The sequence below is a fragment of the Camellia sinensis genome, chromosome 1 (assembly GCF_055761805.1).
Source record: "Camellia sinensis isolate YWXY chromosome 1, ASM5576180v1, whole genome shotgun sequence".
NCBI lineage: Eukaryota > Viridiplantae > Streptophyta > Magnoliopsida > Ericales > Theaceae > Camellia > Camellia sinensis.
The window spans coordinates 192,461,384-192,483,550 of record NC_138961.1 but is presented as its reverse complement, the minus strand read 5'-3'; the positions used below and the strand labels follow the sequence as shown (position 1 = coordinate 192,483,550).

Genomic DNA, 22,167 nt, shown 5'->3' with positions numbered 1-22,167 from the left:
AGATGATGTTGTAAGTGGAGGGGACCTTCAATACCCAGAACTCCACTTGTTTTGTTACGCTTCCTGCTCTGACCAGAAGAATTATTTTGCCGACGGGCCATTCTGGCATGGAGTTGAATCCAATTAGGGGAGAGACTGCAGGCGCCAAGTCTTTGTCTTGTAGCTTCAGTTGTTTAAATGTGTCGTAGTACATGATTTCACATGAACTACCCTGGTCAATCAGAATCCGCTTGACGTCAAAATCCTTGACTCGGAGAGTGACGACTAGGACATCATTGTGAGGACAGTATATTCGATCCAAGTCTTTATCCGAAAAAGACATAACATTTGTTGCCTCTGTCTTCCCCTTCTTGATGGCAAGTTGTGCACTTAACACTTCTCTAAAGTGCTCAGCCTTCTTGATTGATCCCCTGAGCTCGCATACACGCTCAGGTTCAAAGACTCCATGTATTACATTGATAATGTCTTGAGGTGGGGCGTCGATTGGCATTCCGTTGGGGTTATTGTGATCTTGGGGGGCTGGTTGCGTCCCTCCTTCAATATATTTATCCAAGTGGCCTGCTGCCACCAACTCTTCCAAGTGTTGTCTCAATGGCGTGCAATTCTCAGTGCGGTGCCCTTTTTCTTTGTGGAAGGTGCACCATGATCTTTCGTCATAATCCTTCTAGGCTTCTCCTAGCTTGGCTGGCCACTTGACGAAAGGCTTATCTCTTATTTCGCTAAGAATCCGATATATCGGTTTCTTGAACACCGTGGTTATGGCAGTACGAATTCTCAACCATCTTTTATCAGGGTCTTCTCCGTTATCTCGTCTGCCACGTCCGTTTTTGCTCTGACGATCTACTGTATTGACCTTTGCTGATGTCTTCTTTTCTGGTACTGCGGTCACACTAGATTTTGCTTTGGCTCGTGCACCATCCTCTTCTACCCTGATGTGCTGATGCACTCTTTCCATCAGGGCTTCCATAGTGAGGGGTGGCGCCATGGTGATTGAGTCCCTCAGTCTGTTCCCAACTGGAAGGCCTCTTTTATACTGTGCAATGGCGAGATTGGTAGGGCAGTCCCCAATCTGATTGAATGTCTCCCAGTAGCGACTGTTGTAGGATCTTAGGGTCTCTTTATCACCCATGTCGATGGAGAGTAGCTGATCGATCTCCACCGGGGTTTTACTGTTTGTTCGGAACCTTGTCACAAAGGCTTCTGCTAATTGTGCCCAAGAGGCTATGCTGCCTTCTGGGAGTTTCTCAAACCAAGTCAAGCCTAGGTCGCCAAGACTTGATGGGAAGAGTATGCACATTAAGGCCTCGTTTCGCCTGTACACAGCCATTACCTGACGAAAGTGGCTCAAGTGTGAGTAGGGGTCCGTCTTCCCTTCATATGTAGTGAATTTGGGTTGAAGGAAGCCTGATGGTAGGGGCGCATTTTCAATCGCCGGAACAAATGGTGAAGTCTGCAGCCTTGCTAATGCCTTGTCCGTCGGTTCATAGGCAGGGCGCGGTATTGGCATTCCAACCTCGACGCTTCCATGCGTCCGAGGAGCCAACCGCTGCAGGGCTGAAACTCTATGTGGATCCCTTGCCCTGGCATCCTCCTTGCATCGTGCTTTCTCTTCGAGCACGGTTCGTAAGTCGGATGATCTAGGTAGTTCTGTCTGTCTAAATCTAGTTTGGTGCGAATATGAAGGCCAATATGTGCTTCCTTCAGTGTATGACCTTTTAGATCTCGTCCTCTCAGACCTGGAGTGACGAGTTCTGGAAGACCAGGATTGAGTGTCGCCTGTCCTGAGGCTTCTGCTCTCTCCTTGCGAGGGTGTAGTATTCCTACTACGATTTTCTGAGTGGCGAGGGGGCGTCTTGTTTTTGCGCCCCTCTCCTGTCGCCGCTTCTTTTTTCTTCATCTGGCGCTTCAAGGCTTCCATGTCCGCCGCCATCTTCTTTATCAATTCATCTTGCTCTTTCACGCGATCTTCCAGAGCTTGAGGGTCAATCCTCCGTCTTTGTCTGTCGGGACTTTGAGAATGGGATTGACGGGGACTGTGAGTCCGTCTCCCCCTAGCATCCCTTCTGGAGGTATGTCTTTGGGGCTCCAAGTCCGCCATGGGAGGGACAGAAGGTAATCCTTCACGCCTTGCGCCCCCTTCTGGAGTTAGTCCGTCGACGGCGGACTGCGGCAAGTCTTCAATGTGTGCCATTGATTGTAAAGGGGAGAAGCTTTAATCAAGAGGTTTTGTTCTGTCTGGTCTTCCCACAGACGGCGCCAATTGTACGGGGAAGAAATAATTCTTCTCGTATAATCCTGTTGACTAAGTCCACGTTCCTCCGTACGACATCGCTTTGTCACCTGAAAACACAAACGTGAGCTAGCCGGCGGGTGCGTGCCAGAAACCTCTCCGATGCCTAAGTCAGATAACTTAACAAATAGACAAAGCTCAATGTATTCAGGAAGCAAAATTGTATGTGGGGTTATGTTACCTCCTTCCAAGGTGATGCTTGTGAGCTTTTATAGGTTTCGAGTGGCCCAATCCTAGTAGGACTTTTATTTCTCCATGCAGAGTCCTCCTAGGATTCATACTCCTAAAGGATAATGCTTATCCTTTTACACCCCCCCCAGCTGCTTAAACCAAGTGGGATGGTTTTTACTATGGCCGAACTACCACATGACCGAAATAATACTGGCTATACCGAGCCACGGAGTAGGCCGTACTAACAGTAGTTCGGTTCTTCTTCTTGCTACATCATATTTCGGTTCTCTCATGCACGAACCATGATGTGGTTGGACCGATCTACCGAGTAGCAACATTCCGACCGACCTACCCAGAATACATCATGGCCGGACTATCTCCGAGACCGGCCTTACTAGAAAAGTTGTACGGACCGAAGTAACTCAACATCTCTTCTGGGCCGAAGTAACTTTACCATTCTTGAACCGGAGTAACTTTCTTACTCTTGGACCGAAATAACTTTTACATTTTCATTGGGCCTTTTTATCCAGTCCTTCGTACTTTGGGTTGTAAAGCCCATCTCACAGCTTTTACCAAAAATTACCCTCTCAGAAATAAAAGCATTTAAAAAGAGTTAATTACTTGATAGTGTTTGCTAGGAGAGTCGAGGAAACAATTAAGAGAATAAAATGTAGTGTTTGATAGAAATTTTAAAATTAATTCAAATAAAGTCATTATATATTTTGTTATTGTATAACACCATTGAGGTGTTTTGGGAAAATGGTAAAAAGTTAATTTTTGATTTTTTATCAAGCTTTTTGGTTTTTTTGAAAAATGATTTGGAAAATTGATAAAAAAATTACTTTTTTGTTTTTTTGTATAATATTTATTTATAGTGTCACATCACATTAAAATGACCAAAATACCCCCACCAAACTTAGAAAATTTACTTTTTAGCTCGTGTGATTGTTTGAACAATATGTAACTTCATGGAGAGCAATTATATAAATTCACTACTTGCGTTTTTGTCTCTTCCCAAATCCACCTATACTTTTTATGCTGCTTGTTGCTTTTTTGGAATGCTGCAAAACGCAGCTTCTTGCCAAGTTCCCAAAAGGCCACTATATGTGGAAAAAATGTTTCATTCTCTTAATTTTCCTCCTGAATCTCCTGGCAAACAATATAAAGTAAAAATAATATTCTTTAAGAACTTTACAAATTAAATAGTTTGAATTATCGAAATGAATCTGGAATCGAAACCACCGACAACAGGCCAACGACAACATCTAGTTCGCTTTTAGATGGAAGAGGAGTTATTATTATTATTATATTTAGGCCAAGTTTGGCATACACAAAATAATTCATCTTTTTATCTTTTTTCTATCACATCACCTCTTTACTTTTCTGCACATCTTTTCGTAAAAAAATAAAAAGTACACTTATGTAGGTCATTCCAAACAACCCCTTAGTATAAATTACACTTAGGGTTGGTTTGGGAAGTGGGTTGACTTTTTGATTTTTTAGCTTTTTTGGTTATTTTAGCATAGGCTAAAAAACTTGATTTGAGAAAGGCTTTTTGATTTTTTTGACCTTTTTTGTGAGAGAATAGTATAATGATTATGGGTTTGATGTGATGTTTTGTTTGTTGTGACTAAAATAGTCTATTTTGTCTTTTGTGGCTATTTTAGCCACAAATCATCTTGCCAAACGAACCCTTACACTCTTGAAATTTGGATTTAATACATATGATCTCCTAACATTTAAAAAATTATACTAATCTCCTGTCATTGTAATTATTTAGATAGAATAAAAATATTAAATTTATAGACTCTCTTTTCTTAATTTGCTTTACTTCCTTTATTTTTTTTTTCTTCTTTCCTTTGCTTTGTTTTTTTCAATATAATTTTTTCTATTTTTCTATTAAAAGTTATTATTTTTTATATAAGCAGAGATTTGCAAAATAAGACTATTAATTACAAAGTAAAAATTTAATTTTTAAAACATTAAAAAATAAAATATAATTGAACTAAACTTCAAAAGATATCAATATAATTTACCCTTATATTTATTATAAGAGTTCATTGTATATTCCGTGTCCATATCAATTTCTGCATCGGTATGTATACTATTATTGGCAGCTGCGCTCTACATTCGATAAGGACACCTCTATTTCACAGAGTCCAGATCCTCTCCAGCTTCTCTCTCCGGTTCATCCTCCGGGCAACGGGTCAGATCACCTACAAATAAATAAACGGTTCAGATTCGTTTTATTAAAAAAAAAAAATACATACTCACTAACACACACATACTCACTGCACACACACGCTCTCAATCCTTCCCTTTCTCTCTCTCTCTCTCCGCCCTTTCTCACTGACACACCATCACGACGCTCTCTCTCTCTCTCTATCACATTTCTAACCCAAAAAAAAATTTAAAATCACACACTCTCTCTCTATCACATTTTTAATAAAAAATAAATAATAAAACCCAAGGGTGAGTGGCAACCTGGTAAGGGCCTGGGGTTTAAGCCCCTAGGTCCTGGGTTCAACTCCCCGTTGGGCCAATCTCCTGGGCGTAACACAGTTGGTTAGGAGGTTGACCTCAAAGATGCCTTATCAGCTGCTTGGTGTGGGTTTAATTCTCCCGTGAGTTTAATTCTCCCCCGCTGTGCGAGTCCTGACTTAAGCGGAGCTTGCCTTGGGAGGTCGGGACAAGCTTCCAGGTTATAGTCTCTTACTCGGAACGGACAACAGGACACCCTGGTGATCTCCTCAAAGGGGCGCTGCCTTGGACCTGCGGGAGAGTGGGAGGATTTTCCTATAACAAAAAAAAATTAAAAAAAATAACTATTTTAATCTTTTTGATTTTATTTTCATAATATATATAATTTTTAAAGTATTATTTTTTGTTTAGTTATGCTTTCAAAGTATTATCTTTTTAAAAAAAACATTTGTTGAAATAAAACAAACAAAAATCATATATTTTTTAAATTCTCAAAAATAATCTTCATTCCAAAAAAAATATATGAAGTCATTATTTTTAAAATGTATGAAAATTAAACTCGTTTGGTTAATAAAATTAAATTAAAAGTTATTATTTTCATATATTTTTTTCTGAAAAAATTAATATTAACCTTATTTTAAAAGTATATTTTCATTAAATAAGTCATTATTTTCATATATGAAAAATTTTAAAATAATAATTGGGAAGTATAACTAAACATAGTAATTACTTTTTATTCATTTTAAATTTTTATTAAATATATTTAATATTAGTCTTATTTTAAAAGTATATTTTTAATGATATTAATTTTATAAAAATTAAAATTTTATATTTAATATTATATATATATATATATATATATTGTGAAAATAAATCAAAAAGATTAAAACAGATTTTTTATTTTTTATTAAAAATGTGAGAGAGAGAGAGAGAGAGAGAGAGAGAGAGAGAGAGAGAGAGTGTGAGTGAGTGTGCTGTGATGAGCGTGTGTAGAGAAAGGGACGGATTGAGATTGAGAGTGCGTGTGTGCAGAGTGTGTTAGTAAGGCTCTGTTTGGCAAGTTGATTTTCAGGTTTTTTTAGCTATTTTAACCACAAAAACAAAATAGGCTATTTTAGCCATAACAAACAAAACATCACATCTAACCTATAATCATTACATTCTTCTCTCACAAAAAAAGTCAAAAAAGTCAAAAAGTCCTTCCCAAACCAAGCTTTTTAGGAGCAAGGATCCTCTAGAGTGATTTTTCCCTAAAGTTTCCTAAAGTGCTACAGTGTATGGTTGAGATTTACTGGCAAGTCACATCAATTTTTCTGATGTGACTGGCCAGTAAATCTCAACCACACAATATAGCACTCTAGGAAACTTTAGGAAAATTTCACTCTAGAGGATTCTTGGTGACTTTTTAGCCCAGGCTAAAATAGTCAAAAAAGTCAAAAAGCCAAAAAGTCAACCTACTTCACAAACCAAGCCTAAGTATGTTTTTTTTTTTTTTTTTAATTTAAAGAAACGAATCTGAGTCATTTATTTATTTATAAGTGATCTGAGCCGTTGACAGGAGGATATGAGGCGGAGAGAGAAGCTGGAGAGGTTCCGGACTCCATTTCACGATATTAAAGGACAGAGAGAGGGGGGGGAGAGAGAGAGAGATAAAGGATTAGGAATTTCAAACCCACCCCCACTCACACAGATCCACACAATTGTGGCACTCAGCAGCAACACCATTCACGGAGGAGAATCCTAGAATGGAGAGATCCAGCATCAACAACAGAAAATCTGAAAACGGCGAGGAGAATGGCACTGCCACCAACGGAGACTACTCTCACGACGACAAAAAAGAGATGATTAAGAAGGAGGAGAGAGAAGACGCGGCGGAGGAGGAAGAGGAGATTGAGTCAATAGAGAGAATTTTCGAGAGCAAGGAAGTGCCGTCGTGGAAGAGCCAGCTGACGGTTAGGGCGTTCGTGGTGAGCTTCTTCTTGTCGGTGATGTTCACCTTCATAGTCATGAAGCTGAATCTCACCACTGGTATTATACCTTCTCTGAACGTGTCGGCGGGGCTCTTAGGCTTCTTCTTCGTCAAGACCTGGACCAAGTTTCTCGAAAAGTCCGGACTCCTCCGCCAACCATTCACCCGCCAAGAGAACACCGTCATCCAGACCTGCGTCGTTGCCGCCTCCGGTATCGCCTTCAGCGGTATGTTATTATTATTGTTTCTCAGAGCCATATGCTTTCACTTTACGCCTTCAAATTTTTTTGGATTTTTTAATTATAAAATTTTACTGACTTTTAGAAGTTGTGAAAATGATGAATGATACCCGTTTATCATTTCACTCTTTAAAAATTTTAAATTATACATTTTTGAAAGATTACACAAAAGTTGCATGAATAAATATTTTTTTTTTTTTTTTTTTGGTGCAATTCACTTTTAGAAAGAAACATTTTTTATGTTTCAATTTTGTCATCTATTCTTGTATCTAAACGTTTGAAACTTGTATCTAAACGTTTGAAATGCGTTAGAGTTTCTCTTATGTTTTGAGATAAAATTTGAGGCGCCTGTAGGATTTATTGGGGATCTTATTTTGATGATCTAAATAATTTATTTGCAGAGTGCTTAATATATATCATTTATGATCATTTCGATAATTGTAATTTTTTATTTTATCGCATTTGTATTTTAAAAAATGAATAATTTATTTTAAATATATATTTATTGTCTATTTTTTGAAAGATAAATATAATAAAATGAAAAAATTACCGTTATTAGATTAAATTAATTTTTTTCATGAATAATATATAATAAATGACCCTTACAATAAACGAGTTCGAATGGATGCTATAGACTTCTCAAACTCTCTTGTATTAAAATACAATAATGCTAGAAGGTCACAATTTTTATGACTATAATGGCTCAAAACTGTCAAAACGACGTCGTTTTGGCATGTTTTGCACCTAAAACGACGTCGTTTTGACAATTTTAAACCATTGTGACGATAAAATTTGTGACCCTTAAACATTTTCCATTAAAATATCCTAAAGCACATGATAACTTTAATTTTCACGCAGCATGTTCTCCTTGTCCGTGGATGCTTTTGTTTGTGTTTGGTTGGGCTTATTTCAAGTTTATATCAGTAAATTTGCAGAGTTCTTAAGATATATATATATATATATATATCATATATAAAAATAAAAATAAAAATCAATCCAATAATTATAAAATTATCGATTTAGATGGAAAATATATTTTTTAAAATAGATTATTTATTTTTTAAATCAAATATAATAAAAATAAAAAAATATTATTAAATCACTTAATATTTTTTTTTATAAATAATATACCAGTAAAGCTTTACAAAATGATAGTTTAAATAATCCAGACAAACCGCAATTGTGAAACGTACAAACCTCTCAAATTCTTATTTAAACTTGTAAAACGTTCCGCACTTATGAATGTTTTGAGAAAAGAATTAAAAGTTAATTTTTTGATTTTTTTAATTTTTTTTTGACTGTTATATATGAAAAGTGATGTGATTCGAAAGAAATTAAAAAGTTAACTTTTAATTTATTTTTTATTTTTTATTTTTTTAAGTATGTTGCCAAAGCAGTCCTATGTTTTGCATGTGTTTGCTTTGCCACCGTCCATTTGATAGGAATCACTGGTAGTGTAGAATTCAGTAATGCTCGATATCATAAAAAAAAATTTATAAAAATAATTATGAAAACTTTATAATTCTTAAATTACATTTAAAATAAAATATTACACATTAATTAAGATAATTTAAGAATTATAAATGTTTCATGATTCTTAACTTTTCCGTGTAGAATTTTGAGCATGCCCAAGTTGTAGTGTAGTGTGAAGTGGGTTATGGGTGGACTGTGGACTGGGCCGTAAGACGCACGTGAAGATCGGTCATCAATTGCTGGTAGAATTAGAAAATTAAAAAGTAATCCACTAATGCTTCTGTGCTTGAAATTAGGTAACCATATATGTTACCTTTTTTTTTTTGTTTTATTATTTTATTTTTATAACTGAACATTTGAATTAATTTATATGTTTTTTTAAACGAATCTAGAAAAATCAATTCCACTCCATATTACCTTTTAGTTTGTCAATAGGTTGGATTTGATTGAATTGAATCTGCACCTCCCCACCCCCACCACTCACGCTATTAACATCATCATTTTTTTAAAAAATTATAATTGAAAATTGAAGAAAAATAATTGTAAAATACATTTGGCTCGCAAAATTTTTCATTGAAATAAACGGAACTTTAATAAACTCTTTCATGTCTTAGATTAGTACATTGATAGCAAGCATCTAAAACTTGGTCCATAAATTTAATAACTTATTACAACAAATCAAGATTTTATATATAAAATTATGAGAATGATTTTACTTTTTAAGATTCAAATATTTCTTCATAGTATCATTATTATATTTTTAATAATAAAATTAGATATTAATGATAAATTATTATTATTTCGTCTCCAAAAATAATACGTTTTTGGCAGGAAAATGTTATTTTTTTAATTTTGAAAATGATCTTTTACAAAAGACTCTCGTGATCTCTTATGCTGTGTTTGGTTTGGGGATTTGGAGAGGAATTTGGAAAGAAAAAGGGAAAAGGTGTGTGAAACTAGGTGAAATATAGACATATTTTATTCACATTTTACTTTTTTTTTTTATTTCTTTTTCCAAATTCCTCCCTAAATCTTCCAACCAAACACAGTATTAATATTTTTTGTAATAAAATTTTTACAAACAAAAGTTTAGTTCTTAAAACCTTTTATGGGTTCGCTTGACACAAAGGTTTGGATTGGATTTGGATTATTTTAACCAGAAAAAGATCAAATAGACTTTTTAACTTAATAAGATAAAATGTCACATTCAAATCATAATTATTTTATTTTTTTTCTCACAAAAGTCAAAAAAGTCAAAAAGTGTACTTTTTGACTTTTTATAATAAAAAAAATGTGTAAAAAAATAGAGAAAGTAGTTAGAAAAATAGAAAAGATATGTTAATAAATGTTGATTGATATGACTCAAATAAATATATGTATACAAAAAAAATAAACTTTTTGAGATTAATTCAAATAAATCAAAAAAATCAAAAAACTAAAAAATTAACTCACATTGTAAACGAAAGTTGAATGTGATAATGGAGATTCACTATATGAGGGGGGGAAAAAATTACATAACATAATAAGGTTTTTAAAAAATTAAAAATAAAATATCAATAATTTGCTGGTTGGGCCCCCGCTACGAAACCCAAGATTACCGATACTCCAATATAATTTTATCACGTATAAACTGTGAATAAATTAATGGAAAAAAATTAGTGGCAGTTGGTGGCGGTGGTCTAATCATTCATGCCAATGAATTCAATTCAAGTTGGTCGTTCTTGCCATCTTTTGTGTGACTAAATGCATGGCTATTTTGACAATTTTTAAAAAAAAATTTAAAAAAATGTGAAAAAAAATAAAAAATAATAATATAGACTGTTTTGGAAACTTAATTAAAAGCCATTTTTTTGTTTTTAATTTGTTTTGGATTACATTATCTCTTTATTTTTTTACATATTTTTTAAAAAAAATTAAAAAAATCAAAAAATTAAGGCCAAGTTTGGGACTTCAAAAAAAGTCAAAAAGTCAAAAAGTTACCCAAAAAGTTAAAAAGTTAACACTATTCACCAAAAGTCAACAATTACGGCTGCACAACTTCCAATTCAAATTTTTCCCTACAAATCAATTTTTACAATTTTTTATTACATATTTTTCAATAAAAAGTCAAAAAGTTAACCCAAACATCCATATTTTCAACCTCAATTTTTTAGTCCAAAAAGACAAAAAGTGCACTTTTTTAGTCTTTCCAAACTTGGTCTAAGTATCTACTTCCCAAAACAAACCTATAATTTAAATAAGTCAATAAAATGATTTTTTTTCTTAGTTGCCAAAATAGGCCATAGTGATAGCTTTTATTGAATAAAATTAAAAATATTATCAGTCTTTTCTAGTTTTAAAACTGAGAACGTTATCAATTTTTTCATTTTAAATTTTTTTTTTCTTTTAAAAAAAAATTTACACATCAATGTTCTATCATCATACTCTTTTATAGACACAAAATTTTCAGTTTTGCACAAAAAAATAATTCAATTTTTTCAAAAAAAAAAAACATTTTTTTTGCACATAATTTTTTTTTAAAATTTTTTCAATTTGAAAGTTGATATTTTAAAATTTTGAAAATCAAAATAAATGTCAAATTATTATGTTCTTTTATGGATAATCATAAATAATAAACAATTATTGTTTGAAGGGTAATTCCGATTGTTAAAAATTTAATAAGACTTGATAGTCCAAAAAATGTTAGTTAATGAAGTATAAATTTATGAATTAATACTTGTGTATAAATGTTCCTAGTTTTAATAATATTTAAAACAAAAGTAAATTGATTGCATTGCTTTCAAATAAAAAAAATACTTTAATATTCCTGACTCTATCGTGATAGAAACGTGGGTCTTATCACTATCAAATGGACTGAAATTATTGATTAGAACACTTTAGTAGGTGTCTTTACGCTATTTATTTATGATTAGAAAACAAGATAGTATATAATTATTGGAAATTTATAAATTATGAAGTAAGGTGGATGGCCAAACTTTGACTTCATTATTTTGCTTTCACACGGTTTAATCATTAGACTTTTAGCATACTTTTGTGCTATGTTCATATCGAGTGATAAACAATAATCCTTGTATTATGAAATGCACATAAGAGTTGATCCCTTTGTCTCATGTTTATGTGAATTTTATTTGTGTTTTCTACACTGTTATTACATTATTGAATTTAAAAAAATGTTAAAGAGATTCATAATTTAAATCTCACAATTTATTTACAATGACAAAAAAAAAAAATTAAGTCTTACATAATTGAATTCGTAACACATTAAAAATTGATACAGAATTTTATCTATAATTTTAATTAACTTGCGATCTCAATTTTTTTTTTATTCGACCTTACATGAAGATTTAATTGTCAATGGTCAACACCTAGATGAGCAATGGGGAATGAGTAAAAGTAAGAGAGCAAACATAATAAGCCTCACAAGTGGATCAACTTCTGATGAGGATGATGTCATGATGACTAAATATTTCATATGTTTTTTCATGAAAGAAAAGGAAAGGGAGAAATGGTGAACAAGTTGGTTCCTTCTGGTTCTCAAAGATACTTATCCAATGATCCAAACGCTGACTACTCGCTTGCATCCACATTTTGTTTTTTACACCACTCAACAAATTTATTCTTATTCTTATTATTATTTGTCTATACTCACCAAAACTATCCCCATCTTCAACCTCTTCATTTCTCTCGACACCCACCACACACCCCACCACTTGTCCACTGCCCACTACCGCCACCTACGGCCCCTCTCCTTCCTCTCTCACTCTCCTAGTCGTTCCCCACTCCTTACTCATCCGTGACACCACCCACCCCCTTCCCTTCCCGATGGCAGGAGAGAGCCAGGGAGTAGGTGGGGTGGTGGGGTGGAAAGGAGAGGGGAAGGGGACCGGGTGAGAGAGTCAGGGAAGGGAGGAGAAGGGTGGCTTGTAGTGAATTATTTTAATTTTTAATTTATTTGTTCCTCTAACTCTCAAGAATAAAAATAAATATAATCAAGATGTAAAACTTACTTCCAACAATAATGTGCCCAAACTTCTACACTCACGCATTCATAGGTAACGAATTTTCTGTAACACATTTAACTTGTGATTATTTTGTGTTTTGGGTGGATAATATATTCATTTCATTATTAACTTAAATATTTTTGACATTTGTGATGTAATGATTTATGATTGACAAAAATAGCATTGTGTGTGTAGAATAATGTTTAAATTATAAATTGAATAATTTTTTCATGTTTAATTAATACTCTTAAGTATCTGTGTCCATATTTGTATCTGTTCATGGATCACCTTCCAACATCAAACTGTTAACATATTATTTTTCTTGAAATTTGAAACAAGCAGGAGGCTTTGCGAGTTACCTTTTTGGCATGAGTGAAAAAATTGCCAAACAGTCAACTGAAGCTGATGATGCACGGAATATAAAGAACCCAGCTGTGGGTTGGATGATTGGATTTCTTTTTATTGTTAGCTTTCTTGGACTTTTTTCTGTAGTGCCTCTTCGAAAGGTACATGCATACATTCCTAAACTCATTATCTTGATGTGTATATGAATTTTTTTTTTTTTTTTTTTTGGCCTTTTAAACATGTTATATCAAAATATGGTTAAATTACACTAATTTTTCTCAAGGTTGTAAAAAATACATCAAGCTTCACAAAGTTGACATAACTACACTATGTTTTCATAATGTTTATTTCATATAACACTATCCATCATTCCTTAAATCGTGTGGATGAAAATATTATTATCATCTCTTTTAAATTGATGTATTTTTACCCTTGATTTTTCCTCAATCTATTACTTGCATTAATTCTGTTTGCTTTAACCTTACTAAAAAGAAGTCAGTGTAATTAAGATTTATGAGACCTATTATACGGTTTTTTCAAACCTCGGAGGTAATTAACGTAATTTACCTTATCAATATTTTGGACTAGGTGGAAAACAGAAAGTTGTGTTTATAAACCATTGCTAGTAGGGTCAAGATCTTCTGTCCTTAAAACTTATGTTCCTTCATCTCTGATACATTTCCAAATTACTGGAATCTCAAGATACGATTACATGGCTGTGAGTGCATTAATTAGAGACGGAGACAGAAAGTTTAGGGACAATCTCATGCTGGCTAGTAGGGACCTCTCTTCTACCAAACAAGCATGGGCAATGGAAGCAAATCTCCATGTTTTCTTTGTCACCTTTCTTGTAAAACTCACATATGCAATCTGTTTCAGATAATGATCTTAGACTTCAAACTGATTTATCCAAGTGGGACTGCAACTGCTCACCTTATCAACAGCTTCCACACTCCTCAAGGAGCGAAGCTAGCAAAGTAAGTCCTTCATCAAATTTACTTCATCATTCAGTCTTAAGAAATGAACAAAATTGATCAAAGCAAGTTGAATTTGATTCTCTCCTTGCATCTTCTCATCATCAATTTTCATTCTAGGAAACAAGTCAGAGCTCTGGGAAAGTTCTTCTCTTTCAGCTTCTTGTGGGGCTTTTTCCAATGGTTCTACACTGCAGGGCATAATTGTGGATTTTCAAGCTTCCCTACATTTGGTCTCAAAGCCTTTGAAAACAGGTACAGCTTTGATTGTAATGATACAATACAAAATTAATTTACTTCTTCATTCACATTCAAAGCATTGATCTTCTTTGTTTTTTTGTTTTTTTTTTTCGTAAACCTAGGTTTTACTTTGATTTCTCTGCAACTTATGTCGGCGTTGGGATGATCTGTCCACACCTAATCAACGTATCTGTGCTACTTGGAGCAATCCTTTCATGGGGTATAATGTGGCCACTTATATATAACCAAAGGAGCCATTGGTGGCAACCTGCAGACCTTAGCCAATCTAGCCTTCGTGGCCTGCAAGGTTATAGGGTAGGTCACTTCCTTTCCTTTTTCTAAATCCAGACCGAGTTAATTAAACCTGTGTTTTTAAATTAACCCTTTTAATTTTTATCCTTGATTTGCTACAGATCTTTATAGGAATAGCAATGATACTTGGTGACGGCCTCTACAACTTTATCAAAGTCCTTGGTATTACTCTATTCGGTTTGTATCGCCAATTCTGTGTTAAAGACCAAGGCAGTGTCCTCCCAGTTGCTGGCGGTGTTACCCCCCCTAAAAAACCTACTGTGTCCTATGATGATCAGCGTCGAACCCAACTCTTTCTCAAAGACGAAATCCCAGAATGTTTTGCAGTTGTTGGGTATGTTGGCATTGCCATTATCTCCACTGCAGTGCTTCCACACATCTTCCACCAACTCAAATGGTACTACATCGTGGTTATTTATGTCTTTGCACCAGCACTAGCCTTTTGCAATGCTTATGGTTGTGGGCTCACTGACTGGTCCTTGGCATCCACATATGGAAAGCTAGCAATCTTCACAATTGGGGCATGGGCAGGAGCATCCCATGGTGGTGTCTTAGCCGGATTAGCAGCTTGTGGGGTTATGATGAACATCGTCTCAACCGCCTCTGACCTAATGCAGGACTTCAAAACAGGTTACATGACCCTAGCTTCACCACGGTCCATGTTCGTGAGCCAAGTCATTGGAACAGCAATGGGTTGTGTCATTTCGCCTTGTGTGTTTTGGCTCTTCTACAAGGCTTTCCATGATCTTGGAATCCCCGGAACACAATACCCCGCTCCTAATGCTCTTGTCTTTCGAAACATGGCAATCTTGGGGGTTGAAGGGTTCTCAGCTTTGCCAAAGCACTGCCTCACACTTTGCTATGTGTTCTTTATTATAGCTGTCGCTATCAACGCCATTAGAGACGCTGCAGGAAAGCAGAGAGCAAAGTTTATCCCTATCCCCATGGCAATGGCAATACCCTTCTATATTGGATCATACTTTGCTATCGATATGTGTGTTGGGAGCCTCATACTATTTGTTTGGCAGAAGATAAACAAGAAAAAGGCCGATGCATTTGGACCTGCCGTGGCTTCTGGTTTGATTTGCGGGGATGGGATATGGACTCTGCCCAGTTCAATATTGGCATTGGCAGGTGTAAATCCGCCCATCTGCATGAAGTTTCTGTCGAGGACAGCCAATGCAAAGGGTTGATAGTTTCTTAAACAACTAGTTCAGCAATTATATATAGCTTCCCGTTTCATGTTCTCAGCATCTTCTTTGTTTCCACTTCTTTCTCACCTTCTATCCTTTTTAAATCTAGCTGTGTGTCTGTTTACATGTATAATATGTATCTATCAATGATAGACAACTAGATTTCATTCCCACAAACCACTTGAAATGAGATCAACATGTGAAGGAGATCTAGAAGTCCTCGTAATGTAATGAAGTACTACATGAATCTGAATGTTAACATGTGAAGGAGATCTAGAAGTCCTCGTAATGTAATGAAGTACTACATGAATCTGAATGTCAGTTGTAAAATACTTTCTATAATATGATTGGTACAAGTTTCTATATTGGACAAGTTTTCCATTTATACTATGCTAGGATACTATATTTCTATAATATGTTTGGTACAAGTTTCTATATCAGACAAGTTTTCCATTTATACTATGCTAGGATACTATATACATATATGCCATGTTTGATTCACAACACTAATAGTGAGGTATTAATAATCCTATTAAATTAGTGTGGTATTAGCTATCCCACCCCTACCTCATTACTAATAATCCTACAAATTTGTTAGATTAATTATCCATTGGATTAATAATCCTAAACTAAAATGTCAAAACAAACATAGGATGATTGGGCCCACGGATTAATAATCCCAATCCCATGCTTTAATCCTTCCAATCAAACATGTCCATATTGTATTGGTGGCACTACTTTTTCTCAATGACTGTACACTCAAAAGGTTGTGTTAGGCTTCAATCAGCTCTCGGATTGGTTTTTTGTTCATATTTTCAGAAGGGATATCAGTAAATTCCGAGAGGATTGCTCTAAATTCATTCCCGTTGAGGGTTTCCTTCTCTAATAGCACGTCCACTAGCTTATCCATTGCCTCTCTATTGTTCCTTACATGAGTCTTAGCAATTTCGTACGCACTATCAATAATATTGCATACTGATGTGTCAATGTCTTCTGCAAGTTTTTCTGACATTGAGTTTCTTGCTAGCATCCTCAGTACCACATCACTACTTTGTACTGCTGGATCCGTCAATGCCCACGGTCCAATCTCAGACATTCCAAACATAGTTACCGTCTGCCAAAAAAAAAAAAAAAAAAAAAAAAAAATCATAAGCGTAATTCTAAGGACCCATTTGACAAAGTTTATGTTTACAGTTTTGGAGGATTTGGTCATAGCCCCCTCACTATCTAATTTGTCTTTCAAAAATACAAGAATTATATAAGTACTTTCAAAACCCCCTAATATTTTAAAACTTGTTTCTTTTACTATATTACCCTCATATCTATTAGCTCTCCTATTAAGTCATCTTCACTATATATTTCAGAGTAAAATTTTACTCTGTATGAAAGTAAAATTTTACTCTGTATGAAAGTAAAATTTTACATTCTGAAACTAAAAGTAAAATTTTACTCTGTATGAAAGTAAAATTTTACTCTGTATAAAAGTAAAATTTTACTCTGTATAAAAGTAAAATTTTACTCTGAAAAACTAGTAAAATGTTAGACTCTACACAAAAGTAAAATTTTACTCTGTATGAAAGTAAAATTTTACTCTGAAAAATGAGTAAAATGTTAGACTCTACACAAAAGTAAAATTTTACTCTGGTTCTGTCAAATGAAATTAGATACAAAACAACAAAAATAAATAAAAAACAAACAAACAAACAAACAAACAAAAACAAAACAAAACAAATTAATCAACAAATTAACATATCTAATTGAGAAGAAAAACTTCTAAAACTCGATCAACAATCACAAATCTCAATGAAAAGAATACATGTGTTCAACAACACTCATACACAAATATATATATATATATATATATATACATATATTGAAAACTCAAATCTGTGTTTTAAAAATTATATATAACCAAACAACTCCACCCGCACTCTTCTCCACGTGGTCATTGCGAACTCGATGGATCTTCAAATTGCAATAAAAGCTTCAAATTGAGTCTAATTTCGCTTCAAGATAGCAAACACAAGTCTGATTTCGATTCAGTTAGCGAAGTCGATCTGCAAGTCGTTCGAACTTAGAGTTTGCAACCTTTAAGCCAGATGCAAACTGAAATCGCAATTCCAATTAGAACTTGAAATCCAAAGTTCTCATCGAAGTTGACTCAAAGAACAACGAGTCACAAGAGAGAACCCAAGGTCAGATCGCGAAGGACTCCAGTTCGCAATCGCGAGTTCCAGAAGCTTGAATTCGGGTTGATTGTCGAATCGGATCAATTTTGCGATGAAGTCCTTGGTTTCTTAACAGACGCAAATTAGATTAAAGCTTCAAACTAAGCTTCAATTCAAATACACAGGTCAGATTGTGATTGCTTGAACCAGGTCAGTGTTCTAGGTCAAAGATTGAATGTATCTTAGGCTTAGATGAACTCGATTTTGGCTGGCCAGAGTCATAGAGACCAAGAAGGTGGAGAGAGAGTAGGTGGAGAAGGTGGGAAGATTTAGTTGAGGGTATAATAGTCTGAAAAAATATTTAAATAATAAATTTTGTCCTTTATGCAAGATTTTATAATTATGAAGGGGTTTAGAAAATTTAATTTTTTTCTTAATCCTTTTAACAATGAAAGAAAGGTAAAGGGGATTTATAGCCAAATTTCCCTACAGTTTTCTGATTATGTTCACAAAAATTATACCTGTCTTTGCTATCTGAGTGATCTGTTGCAAGTCCCCTGCTGCACCGGTAGTGATTTCTGATTCACCAAAAACTACTTCTTCTGCTGCCCGACCTCCCAGACCTCCAACTATTCTAGCAAACAATTGTTGCTTGGAGATCAGAGATGGATCTTCACCGGGCATTAACCATGTGAGCCCACGGGCTTGGCCTCTAGGAATCAAGGTGACTTTTTGTACTAAGTCATGGCCCGGAGTCAATGTTCTGCAGGTAGAGCCGAGTATGCAAAACATATCAGATCACAATGTTGATCTTAAGGGCTGTTTGGCCCAACAATAAAGCTTGCTGTTAGTATAAGGCATTCCCTTGAAACTAGTTGCCCTTCTCTTGTCATTTTCAAGTTCAAAAAATGAAGCAATAGAAAAAACGAAGTGTAAGATGGTGAACTTACGCGCAAATGGCATGCCCAATTTCATGATACGCCACTAAAATCTTGCTCTTCCCGTCTGTCATCTTGGTTCCTTCCATCCCTGCCACTATCCGATCAATTGAGTCATCAATCTCTTTTGATGAAATCTTATCTTTGCCTCTCCGACCAGCAAGAATGGCTGCTTCGTTCATAAGGTTCGCTAGATCAGCACCACTGAACCCTGGTGTTCGTAGGGCAATGACACTGAGAGAAACATCCTTGTCTAGCTTCTTGTTCTTGCTATGTACTTTTAATATTTCTTCTCTTCCTCTTACATCAGGTAGTCCAACAGTAACCTGCTTAAGTTTCGACCAAGTTAATCATATCTTTCAAACAATGGATCTTGGAATGAAATCTTTACTAGTATGTCAATATTCAAATTGAACAATTTTCTTAAGGATAAACTACTCTACACCCCTTGAATACTTTTGAAATAACACCGGCATCATCCTTACTCTCTAAAATGTCACTTCTTACCCTTACTTCAGAATTTTTTTTTAACAATTTAGTCCTTCCATACTTCTGTAATAACACAGGCATGTCCTTTACTCTCTAAAGTAGCACTGCCCTTCCTCATTCCAAAATTTTATAATAAAAATTTAGTCCTTTCATTGGTCAGGAGGAAGGAGGAGGAAGAATCGAAGGGCGATGGATTAGACTAAGCAAAAAGGAGGAGGAAAGAGTGACAGAGAAGAAGGGTATTATAATAAATTCAACATATTTACGGTGTTAACTGAGGAATGTCTGTAATTTACCCCTTTTCTAAAATTGTGCAATTATACAATAGCAATAGCAAGTTAGCAAACTGACCTGTCTGTCAAACCTGCCAGGCCTAAGCAAAGCTTGATCAAGAATTTCAGGCCTGTTAGTAGGAGCAATGACAATGACTCCACTGTTTCCACTAAACCCATCCATCTCTGTCAACAACTGGTTCAGTGTTTGTTCCCTCTCATCATTTCCTCCACCAATGCCGGTCCCTCTCTGCCTCCCAACAGCATCTATCTCATCGATGAAAACCAAGCATGGCGAGTTCAACTGCGCCTTGTTGAACAAGTCCCTCACTCTTGAAGCCCCCACCCCTACAAACATCTCTATGAACTCTGATCCAGAGAGTGAAAAGAAAGGGACTCCTGCTTCCCCGGCAATGGCTCTGGCGAGGAGCGTCTTTCCAGTGCCCGGTGGGCCTACTAGTAGTACTCCTTTTGGAATTTTTGCCCCCACTGCAGCAAACTTTCCTGGGGTTTTTAGGAACTCAACAATTTCTTGAAAATCTTGTTTTGCTTCATCAACTCCAGCTACATCCTCAAAGGTTACTCCTGTGTTTGGTTCCATCTGAAATTTGGCTTTGCTCCTGTAGGTAGGTAGATATAGGAGTAGAGTATTGTTATCAAGTCATTGATATGCAGACTTTGAGCCTAATTGTTCCTCCTAAGTGGATAACTGATAATTATTAGATGGTGGAAAATAAAATTCATACCATTGTGTTAGTATTAGTTATTTCTAGGAAGTGTTATGAGAGGTCCAAAACTTACTCAGTAACCCTTTTGATATATCAAACAAAATTAACATCCACAAGGACAAATCTTTTTCTAGGAAGTGTTATGAGAGGTCCAAAACTTTACTCAGTAACCCTTTTGATATATCAAACAAAATTAACATCCACTAGGACAAATCTTCAAAATATGTATGTACTCCAAACAAGTTTTTTGTTTTGTTTTTTTACAAATAAAAATAAAAACAAAAATATATTTCCGAATGTATGAAAATAAAAAATAGTAACCGCCGTGAGGAGTGTTTAGTTTAGGTAGTGGAACTGGCCTTGAATTTCCAGAGTCATACTTAAAAATATATTATTACTTTGAATAAAAGAATTTAAAATTATAAAAAGAAAGATAATATTTCGTTTCATTTTTTTATATTATATATGACATACAATAAGTATATAATTATATATTTTTTATGTCTCTCCCACAAGTCATATCTCGTATTTTTTAAAAATTATTATGTATGCATGTTTGTGCCTCTTAATTTATGTACATAGAGGGAGTTAATTACCATACCTGCCAAGTCCAAAAGGCAAGTTAGGCCCTCCAGGAGTATTTCCAGAGGAAGTCCTCAGCAGCAAAGATCCAAGCAATATCAATGGCAAAGCCAAATTACCCAACAAATCAAGTATTGCAGCTACCATGTTCGCTTCCTTTGGATGAGCTGCAAAGTCCACATTCTTCTCTCTCAGCATCCTCAAAAGCTCTTGTGGCAATCCAGGCAGCTGTACTTTAACTCTCTGGATTTTATTGAGTGCAGGATTGAATACCTCAGCTATGGCCACCGACCCGTTCTCAAACAAGTCCACCTTCCTCACAGCACCTTCATCAAGGTACTGCAAGAACCTTGAGTATGACAATCTGGTTGAAGTGGCTTCAATTGGGCTCTCTGGTTCAGCTCTTGCTGGCTGAGCAACCACGGACCCAACTGTAAGGCCTAAACCAGTGGAATTTAGGGTATTTAGGAGCTTTCTTCTACTGAGTTTGGTGTCTAGAGGTGTTTTCTGAGTTGGGTTTTCTTTGTTACTAGTTTTGGGGAGGGGGGTTGTGGTGGAGACCTTTGAGAGTTCTTGGGATTTGCAGAGAGGGAGGTGAGTGAAGGAGAGAGACAGAGCAGGTGACATTTTTCTTTGCTCAATTGGAGCTGATTGATAACAATGAAGATGAAGATGGTGATGACGAGTGTGGCTTTGTTGTGTGTCTTGGGTAGTTAGTTGATGGTGGTTGACAATTTTGGAGGGAATGTTAGGGAGGAGTTTGTTTAAATAGGAGAGAGATGAGATTGTTCTAGTGCTTTCCACTTGGCTTTTTGTACACGTAGAACACTATCCATTTCATTCAAGAAGGATCCAGATTGAAATATAGATATAGATTGTACATGACTGAGATGGCTAAGAGACTACTATAATCTCTCTCTCTCTCTCTCTCTCTCCCCCTCTCCCTCCCTCAACCATACAATTGTGTGGAAGAAAATAATAAACAAGTGGAACTGGAAATCAAGGGGTTGATTTAGTGGATGTAACTTAAGAGTTTAAGATGTACTCTCTCTTTAGCTCTCAAGTTTAATTCTCATTAAGAATAATTTGTTATTTAAATTCATGTTTGTGGGTTTTGTCCAATTGCGCTTTATATAGATCTCAATCCACGTGGAGGTGGTGCTTTATGTGGATCTTAGGATTAGTCAAGATATGCATAAATTAATTTAGATATCTAATCATAAAAAATATATATATGTGAAATATAAAATATAAAATATAAAATAACCAAGTAAAAGTGGACTTTGTCCCTTATCAGGAATT

At 35.1% G+C, this 22,167-nt stretch overlaps 2 protein-coding genes across 3 annotated transcripts; one reads left to right on the top strand and one right to left on the bottom strand.

Annotated features, from left to right (window-relative positions):
* Positions 1–6,472: 6,472 nt before the first annotated feature.
* On the top strand, positions 6,473–15,865 carry LOC114268421 (putative metal-nicotianamine transporter YSL7). The gene is given in 7 exon segments (XM_082890926.1): positions 6,473–7,138; positions 12,967–13,130; positions 13,849–13,946; positions 14,064–14,198; positions 14,306–14,498; positions 14,597–15,679; positions 15,681–15,865. Coding segments are annotated over 7 exon segments (2,151 nt in total). The 5' UTR covers positions 6,473–6,687; the 3' UTR covers positions 15,708–15,865.
* A 141-nt stretch (positions 15,866–16,006) lies between these two features.
* LOC114268420 (ATP-dependent zinc metalloprotease FTSH 6, chloroplastic) lies at positions 16,007–21,816 on the bottom strand. Of its 2 annotated transcripts, none has more exons than XM_082890936.1 (5): positions 20,885–21,816; positions 19,635–20,175; positions 18,807–19,120; positions 18,378–18,619; positions 16,007–16,802 (listed from the first exon to the last, which is right to left on the bottom strand). In XM_082890936.1, the coding sequence occupies exons 1-5, from the start codon at positions 21,490–21,492 to the stop codon at positions 16,777–16,779; spliced, it is 1,731 nt and encodes a 576-aa protein (XP_082747062.1). In that variant the 5' UTR covers positions 21,493–21,816; the 3' UTR covers positions 16,007–16,776. The 2 variants fall into 2 exon arrangements, with proteins under 2 accessions (XP_082747062.1, XP_082747067.1); XM_082890941.1 differs by lacking the exon at positions 16,007–16,802 and adding an exon at positions 18,090–18,124 and having other exon boundaries at positions 20,885–21,615.
* Between the last annotated feature and the right edge of the window lie 351 nt (positions 21,817–22,167).